The 21,960-nt window shown below is 39.2% G+C and overlaps 1 protein-coding gene across 16 annotated transcripts in view; it reads right to left on the bottom strand.

Moving 5' to 3' along the window:
* The window catches only part of L3MBTL3 (L3MBTL histone methyl-lysine binding protein 3), a gene marked incomplete at its 5' end in the record, with an annotated part of 57,488 nt that overhangs the window by 13,179 nt on the left and 22,349 nt on the right, over positions 1-21,960 (bottom strand). For all 16 annotated transcript variants that reach the window (XM_083607655.1, XM_083607648.1, XM_083607660.1 and 13 more), the window contains 10 exons: positions 1,298-1,400; positions 2,435-2,549; positions 3,785-3,895; positions 5,518-5,603; positions 8,094-8,170; positions 13,244-13,395; positions 14,195-14,286; positions 17,039-17,174; positions 17,721-17,825; positions 21,856-21,947. In XM_083607655.1, the coding sequence (XP_083463781.1) occupies positions 1,298-1,400; positions 2,435-2,549; positions 3,785-3,895; positions 5,518-5,603; positions 8,094-8,170; positions 13,244-13,395; positions 14,195-14,286; positions 17,039-17,174; positions 17,721-17,825; positions 21,856-21,947 (1,069 nt within the window). The remainder of the gene's footprint in view (positions 1-1,297; positions 1,401-2,434; positions 2,550-3,784; positions 3,896-5,517; positions 5,604-8,093; positions 8,171-13,243; positions 13,396-14,194; positions 14,287-17,038; positions 17,175-17,720; positions 17,826-21,855; positions 21,948-21,960) is intronic.

Raw genomic sequence — 21,960 nt, 5'->3', positions numbered from 1 at the left:
GACGTAGATAATTATATCCATTTTATATTGTCCTTTTAATTCAAGTGGACAGTGGGACACAACCTGAGGATTCTAGGATGACTTGGATTCAGAAACCTGTAGGCTCCTGCTATTTTTTCCCCTGAGTGCTTATTGAACTAAATGTCCCAGTAATTTTAATATAGTTGAATTTGTACTCAAACTGAATTGTAAGACTGCAGCAGCAGCAAATACAAGTTATAACTGAATTAGTTTTCTTTCTCCTTAGCATTATGTAGTAACAAATATAGTACATATTTGTGCTGACCTGCTTTATATTGATGCTTTTCATCTTCAACCAGATATCTATGTATATATGCTATATTATGTATATATGTATGCATGTACACACAAGTCCCCCTACTGCAAATAGTTGCTCCAATTCATGGAGGGCAATGGGCACAGCAATGGGGCAGAGGCGGGGGGGGGGGGGAGTAGTCCCCCCGTCTCCTCCCATCTCACTCATTGAACACACATTGACAAATGCCTGAAGAAAGGGCAGGGGGGGGGGAACTAATAATATATTTTATCTGCTTTCCAATTATTTTGAGTGGTGCTTAGATCAGAAATTCTGAAACACGCGTTTCTAAACAAAATTAAAAAATTCCTTCCAGTACCATACTACAAGGAGTGAGTCTCTGTGACAATGAAAAACAAGAGTGTTGATTTCTAGATTAAGCAGAAGGAGTAGTAATTGGCACAAAGTAAGGGGTACATTCCACAGATGGGTATATTAACCAAGTTAGCATTTAACTATGTCTATCTAGCTGACAGTAGTGACAAAACAACATGTTTTTACTTCAATAGAGGCTATCAGGCGCACTTAGATACCCAAAGACGAAACACTGATGTGCTCACCAATTGCACAAACCTGTGAAAACTACTCTGTAAAGATAGGCTACATTGTTTGTGTGCGTATAAAGCTATAAACACACAAAAACACACACACACACAGAGAGAGAGAGAGAGAGAGAGAGAGAACCCAGCAAGAATTACATCACACAACTGAGTTTTAAACCAGAACATACCAATGAAGTTACAAACCTTTCCATGTTCATTCCAAAGAGGTAACCTGAATTCCTGTTTTCTTCCTCTAGTCCACATCATCTTTTTCACAAACAGCAATTAAGGCTGCAATTCTATACCCCATTTCCTGGGATTAAGTTTTATTGAATTCCATGGAACTTCCTTCCGAGGAGACGTGTGTATAAGCTTGTGTTAGAAATCAAGTATGTGCAGATTCTAATTGGACATCCAAGTTTAGCTATTTCACACATACCTGTGGTGGCCCGTATGTCTGGCTCTTTTTATGTGTCCAACTCCTTTGCAGCCCGCTGTAGGACATCCTCCTTGTTCTAAAGCTTCTACCAATTCCAAAGGACCTATACAAATAATACGGGAGGTAAAATACAAGGCATTTGTAAGAATGGAAGTTATGTCTCACGTTTAGGCAAACTCTAGTGAACATCTGTTTAAAATGCTGAAGACCAACAAGTACAAATTACCAAGATAAAATATTTAAACCTTACTAAAATCTCCTGCAACTATTTCATTATCTTGTTAGTCAAAAACTGACAAGTATTTTATTCTTTAATAAATTATGACTCGATTGTATGAATATTGAATCAAACAATGATTTATGTTATTCTGCACATAAATATTCCTGCATTCAGGGTATAGATGCAATTTCTTTCACAAGCTATTAAGAATTTATTTCTTCTATTTTGTTTTTGAAAATTTAACTCCTCCTGCAAAAAATGAACACCCTCTTCCGCCCAGAAAATGTTTCTCAATAAGGAAACTACAACTTAAGAGGTTAATTTATCAGTTGTTTCCAAGAGCAAGCATTATTCTCAACTGATCCCCCAAGTATTCACTTCTAACTACAATTCTATGGTTCTATAAACTATTACAGCAATAACTGACTTGGCTCTAATATGCCACATCACTTTTTCTAAGTCAATCAAATACTTTAGAAACATTTCTTCAGAATCTAGAGGATGTTTTAAAAGCATTCATATACTGGTTTCTATTTTTTACAGTGAAATAATAGGGATGCAACATTTAATCAACAAAAGGGTTAGATCAATTGATTAAGAATTTAAAGGCATAACAAAGGTTTTTAATTATTACTTTTTTAAAACAAAAACTGTTCATCCTTTGTTCAGAATGTGAATTTATAAAGAGCTATAATTTTGCCATGATCTGGAGTAACGTGAATTCATATTTAATATCAAGTCAGAAATTAAGATTATCACTATTTTCCAGTCTCCAGTACCAAGGTTATTTGCTTCAAAGATGCTGGCTTTGTTATGCATACTAGACTTATTCAGTATTACAGAGGTGGCATCAAACAAAGGGCAGGTATTCAATATCCTTTCTTTAAACTTCTACTATATCTTATATCACATCTCACTAAGTGGGGGCTGAAGAGGATGTCCAGTTTTCCCACACCAGCCAGCAGGATGGATATCAGGGCTATCTGCATCGATCCAATAATCATAAATACTATCCCAGCCATCGAAGTGGACCTAGAACACAAAGGAATATTACATTTCAAACTTAAGCAAAGTTCTATTCCCATGCAATCTCCAAGAGTGCTTGGCTTTTGTTAGAGAACATAATGGCTAAGAGAATCCATTTGTTCAAATTTCAGGCATTATGTATTGGACAAAGGTGTGTGGGAGAAGGAGTTTGTCAAGTAATTCAAAATTATCTACCAGGCTCTCATCTTACAAATTACAATAGCTCTTGCATTTACTGAGATAAGAAATAGACCGCAATGACAACTAGTTTATTAAAGTGTTGATGCATGAGCTTAACAATTTCTTTAGTACAGAATGGTCCTCAATGTGAGTCTATATGGGGCCTAAATAACTTGTGATGCATCAAGTTAAACACAGCTCACTGACCATACAGTGAAGCCTCTCCAGTGCTTGACAGACCCTATTGTTGCAGCCATTCAATAAAAATAGGGCATTGAGCCTTTGATGGACCACAATTTTTGCCCCACCCACATCCCCCTGAAATTCCCCTGCCCCAAATACACCAGTTATACTGTTACTATGCACTAAATTAATAATAATAATAATAATAATAATAATAATAATAATAATAATAATAATGTTAAGTACTATCTAGAATAGGATGAAAGTTTTGAGGACTTAAGCTTGCATTATTTGAGGCATCTAGTTCTGGTTTTCTAAAATTATTCCTCATTGTGCAGGTCATAAGTGATACCAAACACTGTAGATATGCAAGAAAGTAGTTCCAAAAAACAACCAGCAGATAAAAGCACTGTTAATAAGTCATGGAGTGTGGTAGTAAAAATGTTTTAAATGTTTTCTTTCCTTGCTAGTTTCAATGTTAGATCATATCTAAGAGGAAATGAATAGGAGTCTGAAGGACTAGCATCGTACAGGATGAAATAGGATATGACTGAACGTATACCTTTATTTCAATACTTTTTGGACACAATGTACCAAGCAATACATTTCAGGTGGAATTTGCAGTAAAATGACTGGAGATTAGTGCTCAACTCAGCCGGAACTAAAGCCTCATGTGTGATTATGGAACTGCTGGGTTTGCACGCTTCTTCATTCACTTTAATTGAAGGAAATCATTTCTACGCCTGTGGATGTTTGTTCTCCCTTCTATGGAAGTGAATGGAGAAGCCATGTGGGACATTGTGTGTAACATGATACCACCACTCAGAAGGGATTGTTCAATACAGTAATTTTAAAATATATTTAAAAGTATGAATTACTTTAATTCTATGGTCATCAGTATCTACCACGGTTGCTACCCTGATAAGTACAGGATTCCTCTTGTCAACTACTTCAAGTTTCATATTCTTCTGGAATCCATGAGAAGGTTTCTACAACAAAGAAGAGATTGAGCTGCTTATTATTTATATCCTTCTTTTCTATTAAAAATAACCAAAAGAAAATAAATATAAAAGATTTTGTTTAAAAAAAAAATATTAATCAGATTTGTTACAGCTGCTCCTATAGTTTACAATGAGTAACTGATGTCAATTAAACTAAAAATTTAAAACAGCATATGCACCTACTTAAACTGGCATTCACAGCTTTAAAAAAAAAAACCCTTTGTTAATGACTTTGTGTTGTATGCAATTGTGTCCTTCCACTGCTGAAAAGCTCTTTGATCCAGCTGAGACTTCTATGAGTGGGAAGTGGGAGGAAATGGTTGTTGCAAATTTCCCTTTTCCTATGTCCAGCCCTTTTAATACTGTTGAAATGCTTTGATGGGATGTCAACCTACACTTCCCCCACCTACCTCTAGTGAGAGAATTTTAGCTTTTTTATTATACAGTAGGGTGGAGAAAGTAAAGACATACCCAATAAACGTTTGCCTGAGTATTTTGCCTTGACAGCTACAAAATAGCAATATTATTATTTTGATATGCATGTTGATTGCAAGCTGAAAAGCCAATATACTATTATATGCTACTTTGTTTATAGCTCAGTTTTAAACGTGTTTGCCGTCTGCTTTGTTGTTACTGTGACTGCATGCTTTACTATTCTCTCATTTTTTTCCATATTTTGCTATGACTTACTGGCCAAGACACCAGCAGAATATCTTAAGACTGTCCCAAAAGGTAGACTTTGTGGCTTCATGATCATTCCAATTTCTCTCTCTCTTACCCTCAACCCTCTGATTTACTTAGCTGTTGGTTTTTGTGTACCTGATGAACTGAAACTTGCCTCCAAAGCTGAAACATTGGTAGCTTTTAAACCATTAAGGTTATATGTTTATATATAACACCTAAGCTAAATAACTTTATAAAACAATGAATGGTGTGGATAGAAGGAAAGTTTTCTCCCTCTCTCAAAAAACTACAAGTGAGGGTCACCAACAAAACTGACTGCCATCAGGATCTGAATAGAAAAAGGAAGGAATTATTCATATACTGCATAGTGAATTAATAGAATTTATGGCTAATTATAGAATCAGTCTCTTCTTTCTTAAACTGCCAGCATGCAGGAGCTGGCTGGACTAGGGACCCTTGCTTGCAATTTGTGTTTGGGAGGGGGAAGGAAGCTTTGGGGCAAATGAGCTTTTTCCCGAATGCAAACTACAGCTATGCATGCTCACAATTAGGATTCCACGCAGTGGTCCCACACTCTGGATTGCCCCTCTCCACTCTGGCAATTTATGGAGGAAAAAGCACTCACACATGTGTAGAGTTTGGGCCCGAGGTAGTGGTGGTCACTAATTTATAGGCATTTATTTATTTACTATTTGATGATTCTCCTTTCTCCTGGAGCCCCTGCCCTGCCAGTTCTCCAGAGCAGATTTTCAAGGGGCACAAGGGAGCTGCAGGGGAAAGGAAGTATCACTGAAAGTCCCCTCTCTTCTTTCCTGTACCGTCACATGAGCAGAACTCCTCCCAGGAGAAGCTTCTACCAGTGGAAGCCACGAAGCACAGGAACAGCAATGAGATAGGCATATGAGAACACTGCACATTTTTCTTACCACTTTAAAAGCCCTGGCAGGTGCTGGTAAAGAACTAGTTTCTTCCAAATATTTCTCCCAAGAAAAATGCTTGGCATGTGGATAGTCTGGAAAATAAATGATGATACAAGATGTAATTATGTCACGCAACACAGAGTTAGGATATTTTTCAGGACTTGTTAGGTTTAAAGAAGCAACAGAAGAATAAATAAATGTGCTTGCACTCCTTTTGCCACCCTGCAATGCAAAATATGAATAATGGGACTTGTCAGCCTCCCTGTGGACAGAGACCCAAGCTCCAGAAGCCATCTCTCTCATATCTCACCTTGAGAAGACCCACATCTATTTTTCATATTATTTCACTCCTTCTGACTAGTTTTCAGAGGATGTGTATGTTTTACTCTAATGTGTGTTGTCATACAGTTAAAACATAACATCATCAAAGAGAAGCTCCTGAACTTTAAAAATGATTAAAAGGTTATGGTAGAAGTAAGCCTCTGGCGGCCCTCAGTAACAATTATTGTAAGGATTCTGAGCAGATCAGAGTCCTGCAGTTATGAATAAATAAATGAACATTTAATCCTCACACGGTCCCAGTCACCTTTCTCCTCTTCACATTTTCTAATCCTACTTTTGCTTGTTCCTCGGTTGTTCTCCTAACAACTATATGCGTAAGGCCAACTATTTACCCATCTCTGTGCTTCTCCCATACCTCATATTCATTGGGACTATCTCTTCATATTTTCCCTGTTCTTTTTAAACTACATCATTTCCAGTGTCTACACATTCACTTCCTTCAATACCCTTCCCTTTTCTGCATTATTTCCTTCAGCCTGCATTTGCCTTCTTGGCTCTTCTTTCCCTACCCCCTTCTTCTTTCCTTGGCCCTCTGCTGCTTCATGCCACTTCCTCTTCCAGAGGTGGGCCCCTTTTTCTTGGGCACCAGGACACCACCAAGCGGTTGCCATCTTCCAATCGCTTGAGACAGGACAAAAGTCATTACTCCAAAGAATCTCTTGAGTCACCTCTCCCTTAAAGTGGCTGTTTGGCAGTTACTCATGTTACTGTAAAGACAGGCTTCAAAAATGGTTTGAAACCTAACACACTGCGCCGACCGGCTTCGATTTTTGTCATGTCCCCACTCCTTCTACATGTGATTGAACATCCCAAAAAGGACTTCAGTGACATCAGAACAGTTCGTTCAGTCAAGACAGGTGGCTTCATTACAACTATAGATTTAAAAATAAGAACACTCCACTTATTAGAATCTAAGGTATAAAATAGACTGGAATGATTAGAATACATAAAGAACCAAAAGTGTCAAAATTCTGCTGTGACTCTGAGCATCTAAGCATCAAAAACTAGAAGCATTCCAGCTCTTAACGTTTTACTGAGTCAAGTACTAATCTGAACCTTTAGGAGTTACACATCAGCTTTAAATGCAGATAGTCCCCTGCCTAGCCAGTAATATCTTAGCAAAGCTGCTTTTTAGACAAAATTTCCACCAACACTGTAAATGCAGAATATAGCTTCATACTGGCTACTATCATGGGGGAAATATTGTCACTGTGGGAAAGCCAATTTGAGTTTTCTCTGTTTATAAAATGCATACTGTTAAAAGGTAACAGCTTACAAAGCATTACTTTTCCAAGTGACTCATAATATGGTAGTGAATTACACCATCACTCTGTGTGGGCTATTTTACAAAACTCTCTACTAGCAAGCTACAATTACATCACTTGCAGGTTCAATATTTATAGTACATTTAAGAAGATTTTCATGCTCTAATTTCATAGCTTCAAGGTATTATTCATGATTTCCACAGTTTATTGATTCTCATCTGCTAGTTATTACCGTTTTCTGTAACACATTTTCTCTTTTGCATGGTAGTATTTTCACTTTATTCACATAATGGCTTACATGAGCTCCCTATTCTGTTAAAATTCAGCATAATTAAGGGTTGTAGTCAATGGTAGCTCAGCAGTAGAGCATCTGAGGTCCTGGTCTCAGTCTCCAGCTTCTCCAGCCAGTCAGTCTAGACAATACAGTCGTACCTCAGAAGTCGAACGGCATCCGTTCCGGAAGTCCGTTCGACTTCCAAAACGTTCGGAAGCCACAACGGACATTCAGGTTCCAAAGAACGTTTGCAAACCAGGAAAGTCACTTCCGGGTTTGCAGCATTCGGGAGCCAAAGCATACGAGTGCCAAGGCGTTCGGCTTCCAAGGAACAACTGTACTGAGCTAAATGGACCAATACGCTTACTCAATATAAGGCAGCTGCCCACTATGTCCCTAAGTTGCTATTGGAAGAAAGGTAATCAGGTGCCCTGATTTGTGTGAGTTGAAGCACTATCTGTCAAAACAAAGCCACTTCTGGATGTTCCTCTAAAATCTTAAGTACTTTAAGGATGATCAAGATTTCAACTTTTCCAGTGTACATAATATTCTGGCATAATTTTTTATTCTCTCCCTTCTCCCATTATTGTCCCTGCAAGCTGACTTTTAAAGTGAGAGGATTTTTACTCTAAGTAATCCCACACTACAATTTCTAGTCTTGTGAAATAAAGTTGTGCACAGACGTGCTCTTTCATACAGACCTCGAGGGGTTACGAGGGTCTTTCTGTGCTCTTTACACCAGCCAACTGGATGAATATGTGGACTAGCCGCTTCACACCTGCAGGAGAAATGTTGATTTAGTTAGATTTCATTTCTATAAATGTCTTAAACAGCTTCCTAGGCTGTCTAAAGCAGCTTATGGTCAACAGAGATCTGGGCTGCCTGTAAACAGAAATGCTAGACAAGCTCCACAGCTCTAAGAAATAGCCTCTCAAAGGAATTTTGTCTGAGCACATTAATTTTTGGCCTAAAACATTCAGCTAAAGAATTGGTCCAGCCTTACAAACCATTCAGAAATTACCCAGTGAAAAAATGGTTACCTGCAAACACAATCCTAATACACTGATATATGACCCAAAAAGGAAGGCGGGGGGGGGGGGGGGGGAGAGAGAATAAAGTGCACTGATTTTATTCACCGTAAGTAACTATTTGAGTGGCTAGTTACAAGCTTACATTTTGTAGCTTTTTTGTTCTTCCAATGTGTATGTCTGAAGATGTTTTTAGATGCTGTGAGTTGCATATGCAAGCATATGGAGGAGAAGCAAACATTTAAGCCAATAAAATACAAACTGTGCAAATTGTTCTATTGTGGTAGAATTAGCTCTCTAGTTCAGTAAGATTGATATGCAACTCTACAGAATGCTGTCTGAAGACTCTGGCATAATGTATACATGCTTATGAACCTTTCTTCTTTTCTGAAAAAGAGCTCTCTCATTTGTAAAGCACTTGTATTACCATGAGCCCCTGAATTGTAAGTAATCAGTTAATAATAGTATTTCAACAGTTAAAAAATAATGATTCATAGCTGAATTATAACAAAATGGAAAGGGTATAGAGACAGAAATTCACACACACACACACACACACACACACACACAGTTCTGAATACTGGTCTTGCTAAAGAGGAATTGCTCTAAGAATACACAAGTCATCTTATAGCACCATCTAGTGTTCAGATCAAACTCACTGTGAACATATGTCAAGTTAATTTAAGGAAATGCTGAAATATCATATGTTGCTCTGCTCTATGAAGAGGTGGTTCTTCCCTTCTCACAGCCCAGCTAAGCATTTCTGAGTATCCTGAAGGCTTTTGAGAGTAACAACTTTTTTTAAAAACCTAAAGTAAGCTTCTAGCATCCACAAAATTAAAACAAAAACCCATTCATCTCATTTACATTTTTCAACTCTCACATTTAATAAAATAGCAAACAATTTAAAAAATATTTATAGAGGGTGAGCAAAAGGAGAGCAACATAAAAGCTGAGGTAAGAACTACATGTTACAAATCTGTGGTTCTTTCCCTCACTCAATAGCCAACCTGCTTTAATTTCCAGTAAGTAAAAGATTCATATATTTTACCTATAGGAATGAACAGCCGTACCTACCCCATATTCCATTCAGTCTGAAGACACTTTTCCCTGACAAAAGTTTGTTTACATTTGTTTTTCCTGACAAAATTATGGGGGATGGGAAGGGATATCATGCTTAAGGCAGCTGAGATAGCTCAATCAGCTTAATATCAAGGTCATAGGTTCGAGCCCCACGTTGGGCAGGATTCCTGTTTTGCAGGGCGTTGGACTAAGGACCCTTCTGGCCCCTTCCAACTCTATGATTCTATTATTCCATGAAACATGAAGTTCTGCTGTCAGATACCAGGTGTGGGGGCCACTCTCCTGTGGATTCATCCCAGTGTAGCTGTAACTTTTTAAAGGACCACATTATTTATTTGAAGGTCTACCTACATCCATGTGAGCCTGCCCAGCTCTAAGATTAGTATCTGGGGCCTTGCTAGCTGGCCTGCCCATTACAGTCTACCAGACTGGCAGACACTATAGGCGGGGCCTTCTGGTGGCAGCCCCGATCCTTTAGCACTCCCAAGACAAATACAGCATAAAATGCCCTATCGTTTTAAAATGGACCCTAAAATCATTTCTGTTTCAATATGCATTTTAATAAGTTTGTTCTGAGCTTGGCTTCAAAAACTTGTTTTAAGCTTCTGACATTTCAATTTGGGAAATGGCTCTTTGTATTTTAAAAACTATATTATGGCATTTAAATTATGTTCTGCCAGCTGCCTTGAGAGGGCTCTGCTCTGAAAGACTGCATATAAATACTTTAGGGGGGGGAATGAGTGAAAAGGTCTGCAACCGTGGGTGTTGGGTCAATCACAACTTCATGTTTGGGAGCCTGTGCCACTGGGCCCACCTGCATGGCTCCAAGCTCTTTAAAAGTTGCAGCCCTGCCAAGGGATGAACCCCTGGGAAACGTGATGCTGCTGTAATGTTTAAAAGGTGCCCATATCCCATTTAAAATCAGTGAGACAAGCTAGTCAAAGTCAAATTCCAGCGCTTTCAACAGAACTTGAATGCAGCATGTCCACGACATTTAATGCCGAAGGGATCAAGCAGCAGCTTTAAACAACCTCCCTGTGTCTTCAGAAAAGGTTCTTTTTCTTCTGTTCCTGGGTATATTTTCTTTTTTCTGCTTTATCTTCAGTTTCTTTACCCTTTGACATTCTGCAGTTTTATTCTGCCTTTGCTCTCAAGCTCTCCTAGCAACCAACCCCACCTCCTTAAGCAAGTCTGCCTCACACTTAAACATGAATGACTAGCTCAAGAGTATCAAAAAACATGTTTAAAGCAAAGCAATGGTCACCCGTTTCTGTGGCCAAGCATTGGGACGGCATTCATTCACATTGAAAAAAGGAGATGGAAGGTTTCATGGCCTAAACATCAGACTACAGTGGTACCTCGGGTTACAGACGCTTCAGGTTACAGACTCCGCTAACTCAGAAATAGTACCTCTGGTTAAGAACTTTGCTTCAGGATGAGAACAGAAATCGAGCGACAGCAGCACAGAGGCAGCAGGAGGCGCCATTAGCTAAAGTGGTACCTCAGGTTAAGAACAGTTTCAGGTTAAGAACGGACTCCTGAACGAATTAAGTTCTTAACCCAAGGTACCACTATATTATTAGACTTCCACGTCAAAAGGCCCACAATCTGCATATCCAATTTAAAAATCAAAATGTTCCCATGTGCCCTTTCCAAAGCAGAACAAATGTAAACCATGGCCTGTGTCACATGACAGGGAAGTCAAATTATGGCTTTCTAGTATGGTACAAATGTGCTGCCTCCTGAGAAGTGATCACAGCCACTTTGCTCCATGGCTTAGTGACTGTGCTAAAAGGCTTGAAGAGGAGCAAAGCAGCTGAAATTACTTTCCCTGGCAGTCTGCACATTTGCATGAAGCCAAGGTTTGGCTTAGTGTCATGTGCAAACACAGCCAATGAGAGAAACAATATTGCCTCAATTTGAAAACCAAACTAAGGAAGATTTATGGAGAACTCAAACGCTTGTTCACTATTTCTTTTTCTTTAAAAAAATAATTTTTATTAAAGATTTTCTTGGTTTACAAAAGTACGTGCATTGTCTCTTCTTTCATGTTGTAACGTCTTTTCTACAGATCATTTACATTTGTTATGAGATGTTAGTGTTGGGTATAGTATAAGGTCAGGGGAAAAGAGTGGGGGAGAGGAGGGGTGGGGTGGGGAAATTTATATTCTTTTCTATAGTGTACGTGTGGGGTTTTGTGCCAGCGTCAGCTCTTTCTATTCGCTTGATACATTTCTTGCTCACTATTTCTGAGTCTTTGCCTCTAGTAAAGTTATTGTTCAACTGTGCATTTTGACATTTTTCTGATGGATCAACAGCATTTCCTATGCTTTTTACACTACAACGTGGTATCCTTTAATTGAACGTTTAAGCCAAAGCTTTATAAAAGCATGATGACAGTTCTGCTGACGAAGTATAATGGAACTACCATTGACCTGCTTATTGGTTTGCAGATCCAATTTCTTTTGATGATCGTTTGATAAGATCTTGAGGAAATTTAATTTATTTATATGAATGCTTATACACTGCCAAATAATAAAAAAGAGCATTGTGACAGTGTACAATAACATCATTAAGACATCATAAAAATAGATAATTAAGTAATAAAATAAAGGACAAATGACCAACGCTGAATGAAATTAAAACTCTAAAAGTGCTTGGTGGAATGTTTTCAGCACCAGAATTGTGGGTGTCTCTCTGAATTCAATAGGAACATTGTTCCAAAATTCTGGTTGACACTATGCTAAAATCCTTAGTTCCTGAGAGGATGCTCTTCCTAAGTAACCAGCTCAGCTAATTTCACTGATCAGTGGTGTATGTGAGAACAAACCATTTTTCTGACAGACAGCTTTTCGCCACTTAATGTGCAACTGTCATCCATATTGTTGGTGTTGTCACTATGCTAGAAGGAATGCTCTCTGTGTAATATTCCACAGCTGGCCTTGTCTATATTAGCATCTTTCCTTCTCCTCATGAGCAGCCGTGCCAGCACATGCAAGGGCAATGTTGCTGGAAAGATTAGGAAGGAGGGAAGGTTTGAGAACCTGTGACCTTTCGCCTGGCAGAGAACTTCTCGAATGGCTTTTCCATTTGGGCCCTTGCAAAGAGAGTTCTGTGCAGCATTTTGAAGTCCTGACAAACAGCTGATTGTTGAGGCTTCAAAGCACCACTTCGCATGATGTTAATGGCCCACTGGGGGCTAGGAGATATAAAGATCTGGCTCAGCGGTCATATCCAGTTCCCCATCCACAGCAAAGAACTAAGAAATTCAAACATTAATAGCACTTGCAAACTTTTATAAGGGGGGGGGGGTGCACACACTAATCAGACCATATAATACTACAGTGGTACCTTGGTTTAAGAACAGCCCTGTTTACGAACTATTTGGTATACAAATGCCGATAAACCGGAAGTAATGCTCCAGTGAGCGAACTTTACCTTGGTCTACAAACGGAAGCTGAATGGTGGAAGGGCACCGGTGGCAGGAGGCCTCATTAGGGAAAGAACGCCTCGGTTTAAGAACGGCTTTGGTTTAAGAACGGACTTCCGGAACGGATTAAGTTTGTAAACCGAGGTACCACTGTATTGTCAAAAATCTAGGGACATCTTAATGAAATATAGGCACTACTGTTCATAGCAACCATGGGGGGGGGGGGGAAGGAGTGAAAACAACAAATTAACAAGGTAGAATTGTGAGGATGCTTATCATTCCAACAAACAAGCTATTTAAAAAGGCATACCAGTAGTCATAACTCTCATCCCAGTTGTCAAAATGAACCAGAAAACGACTGTCCACAATGTCAGTTACTGTAGCAACACATATGAATGCAGGGTTCTTTTTGTCTACTGCTTCAAGCTTCATCCCCACTCGAAACCCTGATGGAATCACCGTCTAATCACGGAAAAGTTTAAAATTAACAATGAACAGAGAACTGGTCTATTTAAATACCTAAAGCACTATATAAAAGAAATAAAAAAATGCAGATTAATAATAATAAACCATGCATCCAAAAGTCTCTTGACTATCCACAATCAATCCACAATCTTGCTACTAAAAAGAAAGGAGTCCCAGCAGTACGGATGAGCCAGTAATTCACATGAAAGTGGCAAAATAAAACAATTTTCAGCATCATGCTTTATCACATATTAATCTTTTTTTAAAAATTCTTAACTATTGCACCCTGTCCATTTTGGTTTTGTGCTGCCTGCACATTTGAACCTGAACCATTTGGTTTTGTGCTGCCTGAACAGGTGATGGATACAAGCCACAGTTTACAGTAGTTGCTCCTGATCTCTGCACACTTTGTAAGCCTGTTGTCTATTTCACCTCGCCAAGTATTACATACACATTTGATACAAACCTGTGGGGAAATAGTAATCTATATCCATCCAGGACCTATCTAATTGTTTTGAGTGCAATCTGTGGACTGTGTTACTATGGATTAACAGCTTCACATAAGATTGTCTTGGATATAAGATGAACTATCTCCCTCAATATAAGGAAATAGTTTGAATTTCACCATGGAAAACAGGCAGGGATTGATGGGTGTGAACCCAAATCTTTATTTACTTGGGCCTTTTCCCTTGTTTTAGACTAAGGGTTTGAGTCATAATACTAATGAGAAACAATGTAATCATAATATAAAAAGCTACTATCAGCAAAGAAGCAGGGATAATCAGAGAAAACTCACTGTGTTTTGGTTTTCAAACAAGGATTTAGGAGCAGCTTGAGCCTTACATTTCTTCAGATATGAGGGCCAATTAAATTCATCTTCTTTATATCCTAAAGAAACGCATGAAAAGATAAAATGCCATACCTATTAAACTTGTGGTGCACTTGTGTCAACTGCAGTCACACATGTTAGCACAGTACCTCAGTTTCACTCTGCCAAATCATTCAATCCCAGAATTAAGTGGAAAACAGAGACTGTTTCTTGTAATTTGCTGATTTGGTTGGAAGGCATTCAGTCTTGAGGATGATGCCTCCTACTGGACTTGATAGGCAGACTCTATCCTCCCCTTCTAGAAGGAGGAATTATCCCACTCTCCAGAAAACAACTTCTCATCCCCAAATAAGCAAAACTAAAAAACTGGAACCAGAGCTATTCAAAGAGGAAACAATAAAAGAAACAGTAGAGTCAAGGTGGGGCAATATTTCAATGGCTGCTGAGAACAAGGGGTTGGAATGAAGTCTTCACATGGCAATTGCTCAAACTCCAGGGCACAGCCCTTCAACACCATCTCAATCACCCACCTGTCTGAGGTGATGTAATTCCAATGGTGAGGAAAAGAAGGAGCTAGGCCTCCGCTGGAGACAGCTCCTGACAACGGGTGTAGTTAGACTGAGGATTTCTTTCTGCCCTCTGGAACCAAGCAGCGGCAAAATCTGACACAGAAGAATATCCCCCATTTAAATCTGTAGGGCTGGTAACCTCTGAAGGATGAAAAACGTGGGGCTGCTTGGTTTTGTTCTGCAACTCTGTAATAAGATGAGCCTCAAGTGCCTTGACAAACAGCTTGGTCCTTGAGAGAGGCAAGGATGACACGATGTGCCTGCAAACTGGAACTAACAACTCACTGCTGCAACCCCACATTTTTATGCACAATGGTGGTGGAAGCCATATGAGGCCCTATACTGAAAAGCATCAAAGGAGGTGCCAGCTGCCAGGGCATAGTAGTAGTATATATTCTTAAATCCATCTTTAACTGCCTAGGGGATATCATCCCTGGCATTCAGCTCCTCCAGAGGAAAAGCCAGAGGGGAAAAAGGGAAGCTGTGGTGGCTGACTTGAATGCCACTGCATCTGCAACTCCTATGAAGAGCCCTTTCCACCCTTCTGCCACAGGGATCAATTACAGGAGGATCTACAACCAGAAAATGCAATCGCTGCATCATGCCACATGCGAAGGTATAATGTTCATTGCAATCTTAATCACTAATTTAGTCTTGTCCAGTTTGTCCCACTCTGCTTTCCATGTAGTACAGTTCTATTGTGAAAAAGTGACCCTGGGAGGGGTGGCTAAACACGTGGGGAGAGCCTTTAGACTGCCCACCACCCTAGAGTGTGACTCAGAAGATGCCAAGGGCTCTCTCTCCTCAGTTAGCTGGAGGGCCTTATGAGCCTCCAGCCTAATCTGGCAAAATGTAACTTTAAAATTATTCCTGTAGTTGGGAATGCAAAAGCTTCTACTGAAAGCTCTACTGAGACAAAACAATTAAAGCTAAGCCACAGTCATCCGTTTTCTAGTAAAGAGATGAAGTGCCTAGATACTATTTACAGACAATGCATGCTCATGAATTCTGTTCAGCTCTTATAAGTGAACAAGATACATGTCTGGGATTTATCATCTTCTGAAAGAACAAAAGGAAGTTGGATCCCTTAGATTATTTGTTAAGTATGGTTTGCAGTTCTGGTCTAAAGGAACCTTACGTATAGTTTCATTTCAATGGTATCCTGTGGTGTCCATGAAAAGTGCAAGTAACAGATCAAAACAAGAGTGTGCAGTTAGGCCGCATTATGTACAAGTGTCATTAATATAATGCCAAAGCATGCTTTAGCATTCTATATGGTCAACCCACTGTGTCTAAGACTGCTGATACCCACTTAGCCAGGATTAAACCCTATTGAACCTGGGATTAAATCAATTGAGTGGACACCTATTTTGTTGCATTATAAAGCAACTTTGTTAGACCTATAACAAAATTGCATATATGCTGAAATGGAGGATTGCACTCTTAAATAATAAAAAAGATCTGATAAGTCTCTCTCTCTCTCTCCTCTCTCTCTCTCTCTCTCTCTCTCTCTATATATATATATATATATATATATATATATATATATATAAACCCAGTCTGATTTACAAATTATTATTCTTTCAGAAGCAAATTCCTGATTGTAGGACTTTAGGTTCTAACTTGGGTGGCCTGATACACTTTGTTTTTCCACCACCATTTTTGCCACTATTTTTTCTGTGTGTCTTAAAAATTCCTTTAGATGCTTACTCTTAAACTCTGTTCGATGAAGCTTAGTCCCAAGTGCATTTGGACTTTAGCTTGAACTGCAGCATAATGCTCCATAAAACCTATTGCTTAACAAAACAGAGCTTATTGTTCCTAACAGGTTCTCATGAATAGATAGCTATGAAGTTCAGAAATCAGCTCAAAGGCATCCAACGAAAATGATAAATTTACCCATCTGAACGACATCTACTCATTCAGACCTACGGGCGGTATAAGAAATACTATTAGATCTCCTTGTCCAGATTTATCCCTCAAAGAGAACAGCAATTGGACAGTAGCAATCCTAGAAGCAGGGTGGGGTGGGGCTGCTTACCCGCCTTCGTAACTCCATGGGTAACCAGTAGTGACCCTGTATACAATCTCACTCAATAGACAGAGAGCCACCATACACAGGTGTTTTAGTACCCAGCATGAGAAGCACATCTCAGCACCAGCACTCAGCTGCTTTTACAAAATTCATAGAAAAAGCAATTGTCTAATATGACACAGATTTTTTTTGTTGGTAATCTAATACCTTTTGGTGGATGAAGTTTGTGTCCTGTTTTCTCGCACCAACCAACTGGGTGAATATCAGAAGAATCAGCATTCCGCCAAAAATCGTAACACTCTGGGTATTCATCAAAGTGAAGTCTAATTCTGTAACCACAAGTCTAAATCCATAGTAGGAAAAAAGAATACAGCAAAGGAAAAATGTGTTTACATTTAAACCAAAAAGTCATTATTAGAAAATTGGTATATGTGCAGTCAGAATCAAAGAGTTCTCAAACAAAATGTTGTAGCTTTTTATGAGATAACTTTACTTATTATCCTGAAAAGGGAAGCAATCAGAATACATAGACACAATAGAAAAACAGATAGTAAGGTTGTAACACAGTAGTATATGCACACTAGTCCACATGTGCATCAGGGTATATTGGGCATACACATGGTATATAAATGGGAATGCTGGTATTACTTTTCAAGACTATCTTCTAAACACTATCTTCTATTTTCTACCTCTCTTGATACTAGAATGCAGTGAAGTTGACTGATGGGAGATTCAGCACAGATAAAAGGAAGTACTTCTTCACACCACACGTAATTAAAACTATGGAATTTGGTACCAAAAGGTGAGGTGATGGCCACCAGCTTTTATGGTGTTATTTCTAATCCTATTTTAAAGCTATTAATAACTGCTTGTCACTTCTGGTACTCACCTCAGCTACTGTAAGCACACAATACATTGACTGGTGCTCAGGGTCCACTCCTTCTAATTTCATTCCAACTTTGAATCCATTTTTGTTGTATGGGAAGGATTGATACTGGAAGAAAAAGATGTCAAATTTTCTAAGTTTAGCATAAACATTTCTAAAAGATAGCCAACGATTTCAAGGGGATGTGGCTCTCTGTCCTTCCAATGAACAGATCAAACTATTACTTATTTAAAGCAAACCTACATAGAAGTTAGAAAATGCTTTATAATTTTGATAAATATAAAAAACTGTATTATAAATATGGGTCTCAGTCTGCCATGGATGTTCCCTGTAGTAGCTTCTCTCTCATCTTCCAAGTCCATATTAAAAACTGCTGTGTATGTTGATGAGGAGTCCTTTTGCCATCACATGGGTTCAGATATTAAGGGAACGCAACATCCACAAAAGCCACTCACTCTTGTACTCATCTTGGTGTTTCCCTTCCTGTCTGTACAACTGATATAGGGAACTCTGGGTCGGACAGAAGTGTTTGATTGATTTAAGTTATTTCCACAGTGAGCTGTGCCCAATGAAAATATGGAAGAAGTCTGGTGGCAGTGTGAGAAACCTGTACCATGACTGTACCAAACTTCTACCTCTGGACTACTTAAACTTCTAAACAGATAGCTAAAGTGCAAAGCAGTGATAATGTTCCCATGAACTAAACAAAATAAATTGAAGTTGAATAGATTATCTATGTAACTTTTCCAAAACCAGGATTTTAGATTCCCACTGGTTCCTGCTTATCCCTGGAAAAAGTACAAGAATTAATGACATCTGACATAACTTTTCCATATGCATCCTGCCTCATTCTCATTGTTGTTTGCTGCAATAAAAATGGACTGAAATGCTGCAAAACCTTTGGGCTGATGCAGAAATATTGTTATCCTCCACTAAGAAGTTGTGCAAAGGCTGCCAGATGATGCACTGAATTCCCCCAGTCTTCCTGCCCATCTCTAGAATCCAAAATCCCTCCACTGTTCCTCTTTCAGTTTTAATTTCTGCCAAGTGCTATCTCAGCTTCAGTATTAGCTGTTGTTAGAGATAATCAACTAACCAGAATTAGAAACCACTGCAATAATAAAAATGGAACTGCAGTTAAAGCTTCCCTACAGATGTAACAGTTTGAAAGCACATCAAAGTGCAAGTAGATAAACAGGTACCGCTCCGGCAGGAAGGTAAACGGCGTTTCCGTGTGCTGCTCTGGTTTGCCAGAAGCGTCTTAGTCATGCTGGCCACATGACCCGGAAGCCGTACGCCGGCTCCCTCAGCCAATAAAGCGAGATGAACGCCGCAACCCCAGAGTCGGTCACGACTGGACCTAATGGTCAGGGGTCCCTTTACATTTACAGATGTAACAAAGTACCCGACAAGTAACAAAGGCGACAAATATTCTAGGCTGCATCAATGGAAGTATACTGTGCACATCAAGAGAAGTAACAGTACCACTCTATTCTGCTTTAGTCAGACCACACTTGGGAGTACTGGGTCCAGTTCTGGGTGCCACAGTTTAAGAAGGATACTGACAAGCTTGAACGTCTGCAGAGAAAGGCAACAAAGATGATCAAGGGTCTAGAAACCAATCCTTATGAGGAACAGTTGAGGAATTTGGGTATCTTTAGCCTGGATAAGAGGTGAGTGAGAGAAGATATGATAGCCAAGGAGAAAGCTTGTTTTTCTCCTGAACTGGAGGGCAGGACCCAAACCAATGGATTCAAGTTATAAGAAAGGAGATTCCAACTTAACATCAGGAAGAACTTTCTGATAGTAAGAGCTACTTGACAATGGAACAGACTCCCTCGAAATATGGAGGACTCTCCTCCATTGGAGGTTTTTAAGCAGAGGTTGGGCACCTGTCATGGATGCTTTAGTTGAGACACCTGCATTATGTCAAAATATGGGTGATCTGTATGAACTCAACTGCATACAAGATTGCAGCACTAGATAAATTTTACATTGCTCATTGCTACCCAGATTCTTTTTTTAATCTGTCACATAAAACGCTTCCAAAATGGGGAAAATTTATGCACCCAAGCTCCATCATACCACATACAGAAGAAAACACAGGCAATACATAAATACATAACCTTAACTATAAAACACAACATTTACATTTAAAGCAGCAGTTCAGCACTATATATAATAAAGCTGTTTAGAAACTGAGTCAGCAATACAATCAGTCAATCAACCATTACAAGCTTACTGGAACAAATTGGTTTTCAGCAATATCTAAAAGAACGCAATAAAAGGCCAAATGCACCTCAGTTTCAAGGGCATTCCAAATTTCAGTGTAACCACCGAAAAAGTTATATCTCTCATGCAAAGTAGTTCTTAACTATCCATGAGAGAATTTTTTTGAGAAGACCTAATCTCAGCTCATTACAAGACAAATTAAACACACACTAATGCAATTACCAATTGAATATTTACCATTTAAAACATCATATCATCATCATCATCGACTTTTATTGCGCTAGCCATAAGCTATGGCATCATTCAGAAAAATAACGAAAGGAAAAACAGCAATAACCATAAAAATCATCAGGCACCACACATACAATATAAACCATGGTCACAACTACGAAGATTGTTTGTTGCATAAAATAGAAGAGAAGATTCTCTAGTAAAATGTGCCAAATTAAATATTCAAATGCCCTTTGCAGTTGACCGCTATTTTATCTAGTTCTTTCCTCCTGACCTTCTTAGCTGCCAACGCTTAGAGTGCTACTTTATAAGTTACAAAGTCATCAGTATCACTCAGCAGCCATGTCACCCTTTCCACCCTATTCAAGTGAGTTCCATTTGGAAACAGGGGTTTTATGAATTGGTCTCTTGGGTCTATATATTAACGGGCACTGAAATAGTGGCACAGGTCCTCCACACAGGATTGCCCACACAGACGAAGTCTCTCTTCATAATGTACTTTGCCGTAGCATCCATCCAACACCGCCAAAGGCATCGATTGGAATCCTAATTCTGTGAAAGCGATTCTAAGCACGGCAAGTTGGAGCTTTGACAGGTAACTGGCCCGAGTACGCTCTGTTTTAATAAGTGGGAACCATGGCGAACTCTTGGTAGAAGCCATCATGGTTCAATCCCTTTCTGCATCGGACCTAAAGAGACAACCTCTTAAGTGCCTCTTGTTCATCTCCATAGTCACCTGAAAATCTTGTAATTGATATTGGGACAAGAGGCGCTGGATACTGTCCTTCCAACATTTAGTCTGTTTCTGTTCTGTGTGTGACATAGCGGGGAGTCTCTCCTCCGAAAAAAATTGAAGTCTTTTCATATAATTTAAGCACAGGTAATCAATTCTAGCCTGTATTGTTGTCACGTCAGCTTCAACGCAGAGAAGAGCAGCTGGAGTCCCGTTGGGGAGCAAGAGCACTTTCCTGAGGAATTTGTTCTGCACTGTTTCTAAGGCTTTGTTGGCATTTGGGTCCTTGCCCCATATTGCTACTCCATGAAACATCTGGGAGACCACTTTACTGGCAAAGATTTTCAACGCAGGTTCCAAAAGCTGACCACCCGAGGTAAAACAGAATTTCATTAACGCCCCACAAGCTTTCTGTGCTTTGAGTTTCGTAGCCTCGATGTGCCCCTTCCATGATAGTGTCTCAGTGAAAAGAATACCTAGATATCTGAAGCAGCGTATTTGCTCCAAGTTCTGCTGATCCATTTTCCATTTGAATCTGGGACTACGCTTCCCAATGACCATAATTTTGGTCTTGGAGTAATTCACGACAAGCTCTTCCCGCTTGTAATACCTGCTGAAAGCTGTAAGCAAACTGTTAAGACCTAATTGGGAGAGTGATAGGAGCACCACATCTTTGGCGTACAGCAGGCAAGATATCTTCCTATTACAAACTGATAGGGCGGGGGATTCCACCTGTGCTAGCTGTGGCACCATATAATTTATATAAAAGTTAAAAGGTGTGGGAGCCAGTATGCAGTCATATTATATGTGAACTGTTTTAAAGTTTCATAAGCAAGCAAGCAAGCTAAAATGGTCAAGCCAGCCATTTCAAACTTCTTCTTCTATATTTGTAACATGACACCTATTTTTTACCCGAAGCAGTGTTTTAAGGTTTCAGCATACCTCTTTAAAAATCTTAGGTGGTGCTGCTATAGCCTTTTCTTCTTCCAAATACAAAGACCAACTCCATGTTTTCTTTGCCTTTGACATCAAAGCTGGAATTAGAAA

The sequence above is a fragment of the Podarcis filfolensis genome (assembly GCF_964270895.1).
Source record: "Podarcis filfolensis genome assembly, chromosome: 3".
In the NCBI taxonomy this organism is placed as follows: domain Eukaryota; kingdom Metazoa; phylum Chordata; class Lepidosauria; order Squamata; family Lacertidae; genus Podarcis; species Podarcis filfolensis.
Note: the sequence above shows the minus strand (reverse complement) of the source record. Positions and strands in the feature narration are given on the sequence as shown.